The following is a 17,838-nucleotide window of genomic DNA, read 5'->3' on the forward strand; positions in this document are numbered from 1 at the left end:
AGACGTCAGAGTAACATCGAGCATTCTGGGAGTCGTAGTTTTAATGTCCAGACTTTTTGTAACGCTCTTTATTTCCTCTCAGCTCTTCTTTTGAATGATGAGTTTAAACAGAACTCTGAAGCGTCCTGCGAGTGTGTGTTCGTCTGATGAAACAGCTTCGGCTGATTGAGCAACGTGATCTTTAACACCTGTGTGTGTGTGTGTGTAAGTGGGTCAGTCACCTACTCCACTGATACGTCCAGCCACGGCCTTAGTGTGTGTTTCATCATCCACCTGCAGACACACACACACACACTTTAAATCCAAGGTTTCAGGAACACAAACTGTGTCTCGACAGGTTTTGTGTCTTTTCTTTTGGTTTCATTCTAAGTGTAATAATTATCTAAAATATTACACAGAAGTACAACGTTTGTGTATTTGTACGTGAACTCTGCAGGTACTTCCTGTTGCTATAAAACAGTCAAGAGTCACGAGGTCTTCCTGAATCTGTAGTTAGAAAATGATTTAAATATATATTCATAATCATGGATCACATCCCGTCCGTCAACAGAACCGAACCGAGCCCTGGACCCAACAGAGGGAGGCCCCCGGCCCGTCTGGAGGCCCCCGGCCCACAGCTTGAACACAAGGTGAAAAACAGAGGAAATAAAAGGCTGAAGATGAAGTTGGTTTTGTTTTCAGGTGTTTGGACTCAAACACCACAAAGACTTCATTACCCAGAACTCCCTGCAGCAGTCTGAGCCAATGAGGAGACAGGAGGAGGAAGGAGGAAAAGGAGGAAGAGGAAGAGGAGGAAAATGAGGAAGAAGAAGAGGAGGGGGAATAGGAGGAGGAAGAGAAGGAGGAGGAAAAGGAGGAAGAGGAAGAGAAGGAGAAGAAAGAGGAGCAGGAGGAGAAAGAGAAATAGGAGGAGGAAGAGGAGGAAGAGGAACAGGAGGAGGAGGAAGAGGACAATTCTCAGGATCAAGTTTTTCCCGTGGACTTGAACGCGTCGTCAGCGGAGGCTTGTGATTGGTTCGTTTCCGCTTTCATTCACAACATTCCTCCTGAAAAGTTTCGAGGTCTTTGACTTTAGATTTTAAATCAAACGAAGTCTTCATCTTCATATCTTAAAAAATAAATCAAAAATAACTCTTAAAGGAAAAAAAACATTTAATATACTTTTGTCTCTTTGCGCCTATAGATTTTTGAAAATTTCACCAAAAGTTACCATTCGAAAATGCCAAATTTGCATATTTTAAACAATTTAAAACACAATTTATATATTAAAACTTGTAATACAACTAATCAACTCTGAGTAATATATATATATATATATATATATATATTACTGGGTAACATTGACGACTCAGAAACAGTGAATGTCATAGAAGTTCTTTAATATTTCAGATCACGTGACGACTTGTGCGTTAGAAAATAAAATAAGACGAACAACAAGAAAGAGAAACAGGGATGCACCGATCGATCAGTTCTGATCAATACGTATTGAGACTAAAACCTGAATAAACTGAAACTTTAGAGATGAAAAATAAAGAGAACGATTATCAACCAAAAACTTTAATTTCTCTGCGAGTCACAAATTAAATACACGCGAGTGTGTGTGTATATATATATATATGTATATATATATATATATATATATATATATATATATATATATATATAAAACGAAAACGAGTGGAAATGGAATTAATATATTCTCATTTCTTTCCGCGTCGTTTTATTCGACAACTCACTTTATTCACGCGTTGTGGATTGGGGCGCCCTCTGTGGGCGAAGGCGGTACTGCGTCTGACGCCAGGCTTATGAGTCGGTGATCGATCGACGATCAGAAACCGATCGGTGTGTCCACGAAAACTAAAACAAAAAAACTCTAGGAGCTTCACAGCTTCACTGTCCTACAACTCCCACAATGCATTTCACCCCCCAGCTGTACGAGTGGCGTTTGGGGCCAAAACAGGAAGCGGGTAGGTGTGGCTGCTGGGGGCAGTGCTCTGATGTCACTTCCTGTTTGCTGGGGGGCCGAGGGTCAGTCCTCCACCACGTTCTTCTGGGTCTCGTACATCTTCCCGATGGAAACCTGCAGGACAGACGGAGGTTTTACAACAATAAACAACAATAAATACTGAAGCACTCAAGCAGAAACTGAGACGCAGCGGCGGCCATTTTGGATCAAGACTCCTCAACAAGTCTTACTAAATGAACGTCCTGCCACAAGCAACACAACTGTGTTTAGTGTGTGTAGCTCTCTGTGTGTAGCTCTGTGTGTAGCTCTCTGTGTGTAGCTCTGTGTGTAGCTCTGTGTGTGTAGCTCTCTGTGTGTAGCTATGTGTGTAGCTCTGTGTGTAGCTCTGTGTGTAGCTCTCTGTGTGTGTGTAGCTCTCTGTGTGTAGCTCTCTGTGTGTAGCTCTCTGTGTGTATGTAGCTCTGTGTGTATGTAGCTCTGTGTGTATGTAGCTCTGTGTGTAGCTCTCTGTGTGTAGCTCTGTGTGTATGTAGCTCTGTGTGTAGCTCTCTGTGTGTATGTAGCTCTGTGTGTAGCTCTCTGTGTGTATGTAGCTCTGTGTGTAGCTCTGTGTGTATGTAGCTCTGTGTGTAGCTCTGTGTAGCTCTCTGTGTAGCTCTGTGTGTATGTAGCTCTGTGTGTAGCTCTCTGTGTGTAGCTCTGTGTGTAGCTCTCTGTGTATGTAGCTATGTGTGTAGCTCTCTGTGTGTGTGTAGCTCTGTGTGTAGCTCTCTGTGTGTAGCTCTGTGTGTAGCTCTGTGTGTAGCTCTGTGTGTGTAGCTCTCTGTGTGTAGCTCTGTCTGTGTGTAGCTAGCTCTGTGTGTAGCTCTGTGTGTATGTAGCTCTGTGTGTAGCTCTGTGTGTAGCTCTCTGTGTGTAGCTCTCTGTGTGTATGTAGCTCTGTGTGTAGCTCTGTGTGTGTATGTAGCTCTGTGTGTAGCTCTGTGTAGCTCTCTGTGTAGCTCTGTGTGTAGCTCTCTGTGTGTAGCTCTGTGTGTATGTAGCTCTGTGTGTAGCTCTCTGTGTGTAGCTCTGTGTGTAGCTCTCTGTGTGTAGCTCTCTGTGTAGCTCTGTGTGTATGTAGCTATGTGTGTAGCTCTCTGTGTGTAGCTCTCTGTCTGTGTGTAGCTCTCTGTGTGTAGCTCTGTGTGTAGCTCTGTGTGTGTAGCTCTCTGTGTGTAGCTCTCTGTGTGTAGCTCTGTGTGTGTGTAGCTAGCTCTGTGTGTAGCTCTGTGTGTATGTAGCTCTGTGTGTAGCTCTGTGTGTAGCTCTTTGTGTGTAGCTCTCTGTGTGTATGTAGCTCTGTGTGTGTTTTAGGGCCACAGTTCACAATTGATTTCCTCCAATTCTTCTGTACAAAGACACAACTCATCTACAGAACATGGCCAAATATGACACACACACATAGTGTGTTATTTGTGTATTTTTCGTATTGTGAAATTAAGTTTTTTAACTCAATTAAGTTATTGTTCAATGTCATGTCGCTGCAGCTCCACTAGAGGGCGCCATTCCTCCACAGTAGGCCGAGCTTCACCATCATGTCGCTCGTCTTCATCAATTATTCTGCCGTCAGCCCCCCCCCCCCCCCCTCTCTTTTCACACCATCAGAGCAGACCCCCGCTCGCCCGGCAGGAGCCCCCTTGTGTGTGTGTCCTGATTGGCTGGAGTGTGGCGTAGGAGGGAGGGGGGCGGCCCTCTGAACCAATCAGCTCGCAGGAGGCTTGGCTCTCATGTAAATTGTTGCGGCTGTGGCTCCTAACAAAGAGAAGGTCTCTCTCTCTCTCTCTCTCTCTGTGTCAGTTTGTGTTTTATCTCTTCAGATTTGTCTTTATCTCTGCGGTGGTCTCTCTCTCTCTCTCTCGTTCTCTCTGTCTCTCTCGTTCTCTCTCTCTCTCTCCCCAGTCAGTTTCTTTTTCATGAATAATAAACGAGCAGCTCTAAAAATAAAACCAATGAAAACAGGAATATTTCATTTGGCTCTGAATAACCCAATTAAGGCAGAAACAGCAGGTCAGCATCCAATGAAGGCAAAGCATGCTGGGATATTAATGTGGTTGTTTGCTTTCTCTACCAGACCCCCGCCCCTTTCCCCCCCACCAGAGTCCGAAGGTAATAGGTAGTCGGCTTGTTATCATCAAGACTGAACCGCTCTACAGGGTCCAGGTCTGGGGCCCTGAACCAGAACCTGGGTCTGAAGTGAATTTTGGAAAGTCAACAAAACGACCACAAAGAGACACAAATTGACCACAAAGAGACTAAAGACTACCACAAAGAGACTAAAGACTACCACAAAGACACAGGACGACCACAAAGGGACGCCCTCTTCTCAGCGAGTCAGTTCCCGACCACGTTTGTGAATCATGAAGCCGATGCTGCTGAAAGGGACCAAAGGAACCAAGGACTCAGCGTTCAATTCTAGAAGCTCACCGCGGATTCAGACGCCAACATGCACTCACTCGCAATCCGCGTTATAATGGAAAGCTAAACTTAGCCTCCTTCATGTACATCATCTGAGTCGTGACTGGCCTCCATCTACTCCCACCAGGCGGGGAGGTGTCTGTCGAGTTACAGCTGCTCTTCTGACAGAATCACATCCGGGAATCTAATATCACGAGAGGGCAACAGCAGCAGCTACGTCCAGCAGCTACGTCCAGCAGCTACGTCCAGCAGCTACACCAGAAGCTACGTCCAGCAGCTACATCCAGCAGCTACGTCCAGCAGCTACGTCAAGCAGCTACGTCCAGCAGCTACGTCAAGCAGCTACACCAGAAGCTACGTCCAGCAGCTACATCCAGCAGCTACGTCCAGCAGCTACGTCAAGCAGCTACACCAGAAGCTACGTCCAGCAGCTACGTCCAGCAGCTACGTCAAGCAGCTACGTCCAGCAGCTACGTCAAGCAGCTACACCAGAAGCTACGTCCAGCAGCTACATCCAGCAGCTACGTCCAGCAGCTACGTCAAGCAGCTACGTCCAGCAGCTACGTCAAGCAGCTACACCAGAAGCTACGTCCAGCAGCTACATCCAGCAGCTACGTCCAGCAGCTACGTCAAGCAGCTACACCAGAAGCTACGTCCAGCAGCTACATCCAGCAGCTACGTCCAGCAGCTACGTCCAGCAGCTACACCAGAAGCTACGTCCAGCAGCTACGTCAAGCAGCTACACCAGCAGCTATGTCCAGCAGCTATGTCCAGCAGCTACGTCCAGCAGCTACACCAGAAGCTACGTCCAGCAGCTACGTCCAGCAGCTACACCAGCAGCTACGTCCAGCAGCTACGTCCAGCAGCTACGTCCAGCAGCTACACCAGAAGCTACGTCCAGCAGCTACGTCCAGCAGCTACACCAGCAGCTACGTCCAGCAGCTACGTCCAGCAGCTACACCAGAAGCTATGTCCAGCAGCTACACCAGCAGCTACACCAGCAGCTATGTCCAGCAGCTACGTCAAGCAGCTACACCAGAAGCTAAGTCCAGCAGCTATGTCCAGCAGCTACACCAGAAGCTATGTCCAGCAGCTACACCAGAAGCTATGTCCAGCAGCTACACCAGCAGCTATGTCCAGCAGCTACGTCAAGCAGCTACACCAGAAGCTAAGTCCAGCAGCTACACCAGCAGCTATGTCCAGCAGCTATGTCCAGCAGCTACGTCAAGCAGCTACACCAGAAGCTAAGTCCAGCAGCTACACCAGCAGCTATGTCCAGCAGCTACACCAGCAGCTACGTCCAGCAGCTACGTCCAGCAGCTACGTCCAGCAGGTGTTTGTTGTGGTAGAAACGGGTTCACAGATCATTCTGGAAGCCGTGGTGACGCCGTCACGATGATCATAGACAATGGACGTTTTCCTCTTTGTTTATAATGCAAGGATGTCGGCCATTTTATCTGAACGGGGTTTTGTGATGAGCATCTGAGGTTCAATTTCACAGCAGGAGAACAACGGGAAGTTAAGAGAGAGTGGGAGGAAAGAGATGAAGCACCAGGAGGAGACCCGGAGGAGGCTCCCACTGGAGGAGACGAGGGGTTTCCTGTGAGGGGGAGAACGAGGAAAGGATGCTGTCAGTGAAACACATGGAGGAGGACGAGGAGATCTCCAGTTTGTTTTCCACTCATCAGGAGAGATACCAGACCACCACCAGACCATGGACCACCATACCATGGACCACCAGACCACCACCAGACCATGGTCCACCATATGGCGCGTTAGCTGCATCACTCCAGCCCACTGAAAGACAACCCTTCGTAACCCTCCAGAACAAAGAGTTTAAAACACAGGACCATGAGGCAGAATTCAGTGAATTAAAGCGATTGTACGAGTTCGGTCCGACAGAAAAGACGACGTTACGTCTGTTCTCCAGCAGGGTCTTCATCCCGGGTCTTCATCCGGGGTCTTCATCCCGGGTCTTCATCCGGGGTCTTCATCCGGGGTCTTCATCCCGGGTCTTCATCCCGGGTCTTCATCCGGGGTCTTCATCCCGGGTCTTCATCCAGGGTTTTCATCCAGGGTCTTCATCCGGGGTCTTCATCCCGGGTCTTCATCCGGGGTCTTCATCCGTGGTCTTCATCCGTGGTCTTCATCCCGGGTCTTCATCCCGGGTCTTCATATACTTTGTAAAACTTATTCAATCGTCACCTTCACCGAGGAGACGATTCTTTGTTACGACAATAAAGTTCAGAGTTTTTTCTTCGGGACTTAAAGAAATAAAACCACTGTGGCTCAGTGGTGAGTCGTCCTTCAATCAGAGGACCGGCAGTTCGGCTCCGCTTCCCCATGTCGAGGTGTCCTTGGACAAGGACACATCCTGGACTCGAGACCTGACACCGTGACCTGACCCCGTGACTGGAGACCTGACACCGTGACTGGAGACCTGACATCGTGACTCGAGACCTGACCCCGTGACTCGAGACCTGACCCCGTGACTCGAGACCTGACATCGTGACTCGAGACCTGACACCGTGACTCGAGACCTGACATCGTGACTGGAGACCTGACCCCGTGACTGGAGACCTGACCCCGTGACTGGAGACCTGACACCGTGACTGGAGACCTGACCCCGTGACTGGAGACCTGACACCGTGACTGGAGACCTGACACCGTGACTGGAGACCTGACCCCGTGACTCGAGACCTGACCCCGTGACTCGAGACCTGACATCGTGACTCGAGACCTGACACCGTGACTGGAGACCTGACATCGTGACTCGAGACCTGACCCCGTGACTGGAGACCTGACCCCGTGACTCGAGACCTGACCCCGTGACTCGAGACCTGACATCGTGACTCGAGACCTGACATCGTGACTCGAGACCTGACCCCGTGACTGGAGACCTGACCCCGTGACTCGAGACCTGACCCCGTGACTCGAGACCTGACACCGTGACTCGAGACCTGACCCCGTGACTCGAGACCTGACACCGTGACTCGAGACCTGACATCGTGACTCGAGACCTGACCCCGTGACTGGAGACCTGACCCCGTGACTGGAGACCTGACACCGTGACTGGAGACCTGACACCGTGACTGGAGACCTGACCCCGTGACTGGAGACCTGACACCGTGACTGGAGACCTGACACCGTGACTGGAGACCTGACCCCGTGACTGGAGACCTGACCCCGTGACTGGAGACCTGACACCGTGACTGGAGACCTGACACCGTGACTGGAGACCTGACCCCGTGACTGGAGACCTGACACCGTGACTGGAGACCTGACCCCGTGACTCGAGACCTGACACCGTGACTGGAGACCTGACCCCGTGACTGGAGACCTGACCCCGTGACTGGAGACCTGACCCCGTGACTCGAGACCTGACATCGTGACTCGAGACCTGACCCCGTGACTGGAGACCTGACACCGTGACTGGAGACCTGACACCGTGACTGGAGACCTGACCCCGTGACTCGAGACCTGACACCGTGACTGGAGACCTGACCCCGTGACTGGAGACCTGACCCCGTGACTGGAGACCTGACCCCGTGACTCGAGACCTGACCCCGTGACTCGAGACCTGACCCCGTGACTCGAGACCTGACATCGTGACTCGAGACCTGACACCGTGACTCGAGACCTGACATCGTGACTCGAGACCTGACCCCGTGACTGGAGACCTGACACCGTGACTGGAGACCTGACCCCGTGACTGGAGACCTGACCCCGTGACTCGAGACCTGACCCCGTGACTCGAGACCTGACCCCGTGACTCGAGACCTGACATCGTGACTCGAGACCTGACACCGTGACTCGAGACCTGACATCGTGACTCGAGACCTGACCCCGTGACTGGAGACCTGACCCCGTGACTGGAGACCTGACACCGTGACTGGAGACCTGACCCCGTGACTCGAGACCTGACACCGTGACTGGAGACCTGACCCCGTGACTGGAGACCTGACCCCGTGACTCGAGACCTGACCCCGTGACTGGAGACCTGACCCCGTGACTCGAGACCTGACACCGTGACTGGAGACCTGACATCGTGACTCGAGACCTGACCCCGTGACTCGAGACCTGACCCCGTGACTGGAGACCTGACACCGTGACTCGAGACCTGACCCCGTGACTCGAGACCTGACCCCGTGACTCGAGACCTGACACCGTGACTCGAGACCTGACCCCGTGACTGGAGACCTGACCCCGTGACTGGAGACCTGACCCCGTGACTGGAGACCTGACACCGTGACTGGAGACCTGACCCCGTGACTCAAGACCTGACCCCGTGACTCAAGACCTGACCCCGTGACTCAAGACCTGACCCCGTGACTGGAGACCTGACCTTGTGTGTGACCTTGTGACTGGAGACCTGACCTTGTGACTGGAGACCTGACCCCGTGACTGGAGACCTGACCCCGTGACTCAAGACCTGACCCCGTGACTCAAGACCTGACCCCGTGACTCGAGACCTGACCTTGTGTGTGACCTTGTGACTGGAGACCTGACCCCGTGACTCAAGACCTGGTGACTTTACTCCTCGTCTGGACTTAAAGGATCTCAATCTTGACCTTTAAGCGTCCCGATGCTCCAGAGGAAGTGTCCGATGTCTCTGCGCCGCTCTGACGGCTTATCGGTGTTCACATTCATACACGAACATCTTTAATCTGCTGTTCGACATCACGGCTGCTGCAGGCCAGACAGACTCAGTGTCTCTCAAGGACAGTCCAGCAGGGTGGGGAAGCGTCGTGAAGGACGACTCTCAGCCTGCTGCTTTGCTTCATGCTAATCCAGCCAATTAAATCACTCCGTTTTGATACTTCCCCTTAACCCCCCTCATCTCCCTCGTTCGTCCCTCCCTGCCTCCCTTAATGTGTCCTCTGCTTACCTGCTGTGTGTGTGTGTGTGTGTGTGTGTGTGTGTGTGTGTACCTTAATGCCAGACTGCACTGTCAAATCCACTCTCTTTTATTTCTTACTCCTGTTGTTCGAGGTCGCCTAGCTATCCATGAATGTATGTGATAAACGGTGCATAGTGGCCCTGTAGGTGGAGCATTAAGGGTGCATAGTGGCCCTGTAGGTGGAGCATTAAGGGTGCATAGTGGCCCTGTAGGTGGAGCATTAAGGGTGCATAGTGGCCCTGTAGGTGGAGCATTAAGGGTGCATAGTGGGCCCTGTAGGTGGAGCATTAAGGGTGCATAGTGGCCCTGTAGGTGGAGCATTAAGGGTGCATAGTGGCCCTGTAGGTGGAGCATTAAGGGTGCATAGTGGCCCTGTAGATGGAGCATTAAGGGTGCATAGTGGCCCTGTAGATGGAGCATTAAGGGTGCATAGTGGCCCTGTAGATGGAGCATTAAGGGTGCATAGTGGCCCTGTAGGTGGAGCATTAAGGGTGCTGTAGGTGGAGCATTAAGGGTGCATAGTGGCCCTGTAGGTGGAGCATTAAGGGTGCATAGTGGCCCTGTAGGTGGAGCATTAAGGGTGCATAGTGGCCCTGTAGATGGAGCATTAAGGGTGCATAGTGGCCCTGTAGATGGAGCATTAAGGGTGCATAGTGGCCCTGTAGGTGGAGCATTAAGGGTGCTGTAGGTGGAGCATTAAGGGTGCATAGTGGCCCTGTAGGTGGAGCATTAAGGGTGCATAGTGGCCCTGTAGGTGGAGCATTAAGGGTGCATAGTGGCCCTGTAGATGGAGCATTAAGGGTGCATAGTGGCCCTGTAGGTGGAGCATTAAGGGTGCTGTAGGTGGAGCATTAAGGGTGCATAGTGGCCCTGTAGGTGGAGCATTAAGGGTGCATAGTGGCCCTGTAGGTGGAGCATTAAGGGTGCATAGTGGCCCTGTAGATGGAGCATTAAGGGTGCATAGTGGCCCTGTAGGTGGAGCATTAAGGGTGCTGTAGGTGGAGCATTAAGGGTGCATAGTGGGCCCTGTAGGTGGAGCATTAAGGGTGCATAGTGGCCCTGTAGGTGGAGCATTAAGGGTGCATAGTGGGCCCTGTAGGTGGAGCATTAAGGGTGCATAGTGGCCCTGTAGGTGGAGCATTAAGGGTGCTGTAGGTGGAGCATTAAGGGTGCATAGTGGGCCCTGTAGGTGGAGCATTAAGGGTGCATAGTGGCCCTGTAGGTGGAGCATTAAGGGTGCATAGTGGCCCTGTAGGTGGAGCATTAAGGGTGCATAGTGGGCCCTGTAGGTTAAGTCTTTAACCTCTTCCTTTACTCCGTTCTCTCTCTCTTCACCTCCTCTTGCTTCCATTCCTCCTTCTCTGCCAGTTCAAATACATTTTACACTTGTTTAAGAAAGCAGCGTATTAGTCCATAACAATCATCTGAGAACACAATATTGATCTTTCCATCTCTCTCTCTCTCCTTAGAAGTTCCCAGATCTCACTCTCTTAAACGAGTGAATCATTAATATTTTATTGCCAGATTGGAGTTTTTGTTGGAAAACAAATGAATATTTCACTGATGTGAGACAGATGAGGAATCGACATTTCCTCCTGTTCATGGACAACGACGCTAACTGGCCGTATTCCTTCTTAAAGGTGAAATCAATCTTCACGGGAACTGAAAACACACTTCAATCTGACTGACACACACACACACACACACACACACACACACACACACACACACACCTAACAAGGACCAATGGGACGTCTCCGTTTACACACCCCTCTTTCTAAAAACCGTTACCGTGTGTGTGACCTTGGACATCTCCTTTACTGAGGTCCCGCCCACCGGTCTTAACGAGCTCGTTAGCTCCGTCTATCTCGTCTCGTTAATTGGCCACAACGACTTTAAAAAGAAAAGAAAAAAAAGCCCCCTGACCAATTAGACGTCGGGGCTCAACAACCCGGCATCAACCAATCACAGCGCAGTTAGATTGTAATTCAATGTGATTATGCGATGCCGGGCGGTGCACACCCACACAGAAATGGATAACACACACACACACACACACACACACACACTAATGAGGAGTTTCTTTGTAAATCTGAGATTTTTTTTAACCTTAATTCTTTCCACTCTGAGCACACACTAATTAGAGAGCCAGAAGAGATGAAGGCAAACTGAGCTGACAGAGAGAGTGTGTGTGTGTGTGTGTGTGTGTGTGTGTGTGTGTGTGTGGACTTCCCTCGCTGTGATCTCCCGTTTCAGTCCGTCGCACCGAGAAACGGCGAGGAGGAGGAAGAGGGAGATGAAAAGGAGGAAGAGGAGGCTCGCTGGTTATGAACTGCCCGTGCGGTGACGTTTATTCTCTCCTCGTTCTTCACTTCCCGTCACGCTAACGGAGCTCCGGCGCTACGAGACGTTCTGCTCCACCGTTCTTCATTTATTTAAACGACCGTGCGGTTCGTTTGAGAGTTAAAACAACAACAACAACCCAGAAGCTGAAAGAGAAAAGGTTCCTATGACGCATCACAGGAAGCGCCGGGTTGTTCAGGAACAGACGGTTCGGGGCCTCGTTAGCGAACACAAACCAGCCGCAGCAGAGCGGTGCGTTCAGGGTCAGCTTCAGTTCAGACCGCCAACACACTGAGGGTCCAATTCCCAACGCCTGCGCTTCTACCGACTGAAAGCACAATGACAGGCGGGTCCTTTTAGTGCGGGATCTTGCGCATACGGTCCCTCGGTGTCTTTGGTTCTAACGTTGCTCTAGTCCCTCTGTGTCTTTGGTTCTAACGTTGCTCTAGTCCCTCGGTGTCTTTGGTTCTAACGTTGCTCTAGTCCCTCGGTGTCTTTGGTTCTAACGTTGCTCTAGTCCCTCGGTGTCTTTGGTTCTAACGTTGCTCTAGTCCCTCGGTGTCTTTGGTTCTAACGTTGTTCTAGTCCCTCTGTGTCTTTGGTTCTAACGTTGCTCTAGTCCCTCGGTGTCTTTGGTTCTAACGTTGCTCTAGTCCCTCAGTGTCTTTGGTTCTAACATTGCTCTAGTCCCTCTGTGTCTTTGGTTCTAACGTTGCTCTAGTCCTTCTGTGTCTTTGGTTCTAACGTTGCTCTAGTCCCTCTGTGTCTTTGGTTCTAACGTTGCTCTAGTCCCTCGGTGTCTTTGGTTCTAACGTTGCTCTAGTCCCTCGGTGTCTTTGGTTCTAACGTTGTTCTAGTCCCTCTGTGTCTTTGGTTCCAACGTTGCTCTAGTCCCTCGGTGTCTTTGGTTCTAACGTTGCTCTAGTCCCTCTGTGTCTTTGGTTCTAACGTTGCTCTAGTCCCTCGGTGTCTTTGGTTCTAACGTTGCTCTAGTCCCTCGGTGTCTTTGGTTCTAACGTTGCTCTAGTCCCTCTGTGTCTTTGGTTCTAACGTTGCTCTAGTCCCTCGGTGTCTTTGGTTCTAACATTGCTCTAGTCCCTCTGTGTCTTTGGTTCTAACGTTGCTCTAGTCCCTCTGTGTCTTTGGTTCTAACGTTGCTCTAGTCCCTCTGTGTCTTTGGTTCTAACGTTGCTCTAGTCCCTCGGTGTCTTTGGTTCTAACGTTGTTCTAGTCCCTCTGTGTCTTTGGTTCCAACGTTGCTCTAGTCCCTCGGTGTCTTTGGTTCTAACGTTGCTCTAGTCCCTCTGTGTCTTTGGTTCTAACGTTGCTCTAGTCCCTCGGTGTCTTTGGTTCTAACGTTGCTCTAGTCCCTCGGTGTCTTTGGTTCTAACGTTGCTCTAGTCCCTCGGTGTCTTTGGTTCTAACGTTGCTCTAGTCCCTCTGTGTCTTTGGTTCTAACGTTGCTCTAGTCCCTCGGTGTCTTTGGTTCTAACATTGCTCTAGTCCCTCAGTGTCTTTGGTTCTAACGTTGCTCTAGTCCCTCTGTGTCTTTGGTTCTAACGTTGCTCTAGTCCCTCGGTGTCTTTGGTTCTAACGTTGCTCTAGTCCCTCTGTGTCTTTGGTTCTAACGTTCTAGTCCCTCTGTGTCTTTGGTTCTAACGTTGCTCTAGTCCCTCGGTGTCTTTGGTTCTAACGTTGCTCTAGTCCCTCGGTGTCTTTGGTTCTAACGTTGCTCTAGTCCCTCTGTGTCTTTGGTTCTAACGTTGCTCTAGTCCCTCGGTGTCTTTGGTTCTAACGTTGCTCTAGTCCCTCGGTGTCTTTGGTTCTAACGTTGCTCTAGTCCCTCGGTGTCTTTGGTTCTAACGTTGCTCTAGTCCCTCGGTGTCTTTGGTTCTAACGTTGCTCTAGTCCCTCGGTGGTTTGGGGTTTCTCTGTCCAACACACGTGTGCGTTATCATGAACCAGGAAGTGTAGGGAACCCCACGCAGGGTTCTGGAGACCGACGCTTGCTCCTCGTAGGGAATCAGAATTATTACGAGTCACGGAACTTCAGGAACACAAGTTATTCGACCTGAAACCTGACAAAGTATTTTACCACCTTTTTACTGGGAAAGAAGAAATTGAGCCGCGTTTTTGAGCCGCGTTTCATGAGTCTATAGAACTTCTTCTTCTTCTTCTTCTTCAGGGGTCATGTGGACCGTAGTGAACTCTCAGAACCGATACACCGCGAATCATTTCATCTTCCTCACCTCCTCTTCTTCACTTCTTCCTCCTCCCTTTGTCCTTACATCACATTGCCTTCTTCAGTCAATGGCTTGCATCATGCCGAGTGTGTGTGTGTGTGTGTGTGTGTGTGTGTGTGTGTGTGTGTGGGTAGGATAGAGTATCATTGCATCACACCCAGGCTTCTAAGAATAGAAGAAAAATGCTGTAATTAAAATTGTATTGAACTTAATTTTTTACAACTCAAAGTAATGTTTCATAGAAGAAATTGTGACGAAAATAAGTTTGTTCCGAACTGATTTAATTGATCGTATTGAAAACTTCTCCACTTTCAGGTTTAGACTCTTTGTGACTTTCTTTTAACGGCAGTAATTTAAAAAGTTTTTTTAATCAAGACAACAGGACTAAGTTCAACCCGTACCGAGCACAGAATATAATGTTGTCGAAAGCTAATTAAAGTGGTTGTTAAGCTCGTTTGAGTTTCACTAGAAACTAAAATGTGTTTTTTTTAAATTATCTAGTTGATGTTTTCATTCATCTTTAAAATGATGTGTTTGTGAACTAAAATACTCATTTCTGAAGAACTCAAACTAAACACACACACACACACACACACACACACACACACACACACACACACACACACACACACACACACACACACACACACACACACACACACACACACACACACACACACACACACACACACACACACACACACACACACACACACACACACACACACACACACACACACACACACACACACACACACACACACACACACACACACACACACACACACACACACACACACACACACACACACACACACACACACACACACACACACACACACACACGCGGATGATATCACGACTCTTTTACACTTGTGCCCTCGAGCCAGACTCGGATTCCGGGTTTCCTTCCCTGCCTCAGAGTCGTGTTTTACGGGGATCCGTTTCTATCCACCTGGGCAGCTCCACCTTGTGCTCGGCAGTCCGGAGTCACCTCCAGGACGAGTGCGTTACCGCGACTTCCAGCGGCCGCCGGGCAGGAAACATCAACAGGAGGATTTTTACAGCGACCAAGGGAGGAAGGCTGGGGATTTCCAACAGATCCAAAGACATGAAGAGGAGGAGTGAGATGAGGAGGAAGAAGAGGAGGGGAGAAAATAACACAAGTGGGGAAAGAGTGAGATGAAGAGGAGGAGTGAGATGAAGAGGAGGAGGAGGAGGAGGGGGAGGAGGGGGAGGGTGTTGCCCTACTTTTCAGCTCCTGTCTGGTTCAGGCTTTCCCCAAAATCTCTGGTTTCCCCCAAATGGAGATGAAACTGCGTCAGAGAAGAAAACTGGGATTTCACATCCGATCTCCTGCGTCAGTAAACACGTCGTTGGTTCGTTGTGTTGTCGGACAGTTATTACGGTATGAACTCAACAGATGCATCCAGTTATTTAGTTAGCTTCTCCATCTCTAGAGCTTCAGTTATTTAGTTAGCTTCTCCATCTCTGGAGCTTTAGTTATTTAGTTAGCTTCTCCATCTCTGGAGCTTCAGTTATTTAGTTAGCTTCTCCATCTCTGGAGCTTTAGTTATTTAGTTAGCTTCTCCATCTCTGGAGCTTCAGTTATTTAGTTAGCTTCTCCATCTCTAGAGCTTCAGTTATTTAGTTAGCTTCTCCATCTCTGGAGCTTCAGTTAGCTTCTCCATCTATAGAGCTTTAGTTAGCTTCTCCATCTATAGAGCTTCAGTTAGCTTCTCCATCTATAGAGCTTTAGTTAGCTTCTCCATCTATAGAGCTTTAGTTAGCTTCTCCATCTATAGAGCTTTAGTTAGCTTCTCCATCTATAGAGCTTTAGTTAGCTTCTCCATCTATAGAGCTTTAGTTAGCTTCTCCATCTATAGAGCTTTAGTTAGCTTCTCCATCTATAGAGCTTTAGTTAGCTTCTCCATCTCTAGAGCGTTAGCTAAAGCCTTCTTCAGTATCTCAGTGATGGTTGGATTCACGGAGCTGATCTCAGATCAGTCAGCACACTTTATAGCTTTGGTATCATATGGTTTGCTCCCATGTTGAAACTTTTGCTTTCAGATATCAGATCGTCTTCAACGGGATCAGCAGCAGCTGCTCGTGATCCATCAGAAGCATCCTGCTATTAACTGAAGAGGAAACTCAGAACTCATAATGTAAACGCACTTCATTAAGCCGGAGAAAAGGACGTTCACTGTTGTTACGCAGGAATGTTCCAGTTTCAGTGATTATGTGTCTGACAGCACGAGGCAAAAAAAACTTGTTTATCAACAATAATATCCTGAGAGTAAAGTAGAGACACTTATTCATGCTTCTTCTAAAGCTGCAGGTGATTCAGGTAATACGTTAACCTTTGTAAAGCGAAGCCAACAGAGTGATCAAATATCACTCTGTGTGCTTGTAAGTGTGTAAAGCTCAAGCTGTTTACCATAAAAACCTTCTTTTCACTATTTATTCAGCAGTGTAAATGTTCTTTTAAGCACCTCGCTGCTCAACATGAAATCAAATGACATATTTCTCTGATTAACTGACAGAAGAGAAAAGACAACGTGAGCAGAATGAACTGGGTTTGAAAGTCTGCAGAGATACTGCAGCAGTCAGGGATTTAATTTACCGTTCATTAAATCTGTGTTTCTATAAACGACTTCTGGGGAGAAGCTCAGTGTTTCCCAATCTGAAGACAAAGGACTTTTCTTCACCCTATTTGGCTCTTTTGTGGTTTAAACGTCCGGTCAGAGAGTTGAGCTGCTTCACCCGATAAATGCTGAACCTCAGATTCATTAAATCTAGAGCTCTCTTCAGGGTTAAAGGTGTCGATCAGGGAGTTAACCGTTATTGTCTTACAACTTTAACCAATTTTACAAAGTGTTTTCACTGCAAGGAAGTTAATTGTAACATTGCGATTGCCTAAACATTCTAATTCAACGTTTGGTTATACTTAGCTCCACCTTCACTGTCACCAAGAGGAGACGACCAAAAACCAAGAGGAGATGACCAAAAACCAAGACGAGACGACCAAAAACCAAGACGAGACGACCAAAAACCAAGACGAGACCACCAAAAACCAAGACCACCAAAAACCAAGAGGAGACGACCAAAAACCAAGAGGAGACGACCAAAAACCAAGACGAGACGACCAAAAACCAAGACGAGACCACCAAAAACCAAGACCACCAAAAACCAAGAGGAGACGACCAAAAACCAAGAGGAGACGACCAAAAACCAAGACCACCAAAAACCAAGACGAGACCACCAAAAACCAAGACCACCAAAAACCAAGAGGAGACGACCATAAACCAAGATGAGACCACCAAAAACCAAGACGAGACCACCAAAAACCAAGACCACCAAAAACCAAGAGGAGACGACCAAAAACCAAGACGAGACCACCAAAAACCAAGACCACCAAAAACCAAGAGGAGACGACCAAAAACCAAGACGAGACCACCAAAAACCAAGACCACCAAAAACCAAGAGGAGACGACCAAAAACCAAGACGAGACCACCAAAAACCAAGACCACCAAAAACCAAGACGAGACCACCAAAAACCAAGACCACCAAAAACCAAGAGGAGACGACCATAAACCAAGATGAGACCACCAAAAACCAAGACCACCAAAAACCAAGACGAGACCACCAAAAACCAAGACCACCAAAAACCAAGACGAGACCACCAAAAACCAAGACCACCAAAAACCAAGAGGAGACGACCATAAACCAAGAGGAGACTACCAAAAACCAAGACGAGACCACCATAAACCAAGACGAGACGACCAAAAACCAAGACGAGACGACCAAAAACCAAGACGAGACGACCAAAAACCAAGACGAGACGACCAAAAACCAAGACGAGACGACCAAAAACCAAGACGAGACGACCAAAAACCAAGACGAGACCACCATAAACCAAGACGAGACG

General features: G+C 48.9%; 1 protein-coding gene across 1 annotated transcript in view; it reads right to left on the reverse strand.

Annotated features, from left to right (window-relative positions):
* Positions 1-1,362: 1,362 nt before the first annotated feature.
* The window catches only part of LOC117749529 (LYR motif-containing protein 4B), a 21,887-nt gene continuing 5,411 nt past the window's right edge, over positions 1,363-17,838 (reverse strand). The window contains exon 3 of the mRNA XM_034560144.1: positions 1,363-2,080. Within this exon, the coding sequence (XP_034416035.1) occupies positions 2,030-2,080 (51 nt within the window). The 3' untranslated portion in view covers positions 1,363-2,029. The remainder of the gene's footprint in view (positions 2,081-17,838) is intronic.

This window comes from Cyclopterus lumpus, chromosome 20 (genome assembly GCF_009769545.1).
Source record: "Cyclopterus lumpus isolate fCycLum1 chromosome 20, fCycLum1.pri, whole genome shotgun sequence".
Classification (NCBI taxonomy): Eukaryota; Metazoa; Chordata; class Actinopteri; order Perciformes; family Cyclopteridae; genus Cyclopterus; species Cyclopterus lumpus.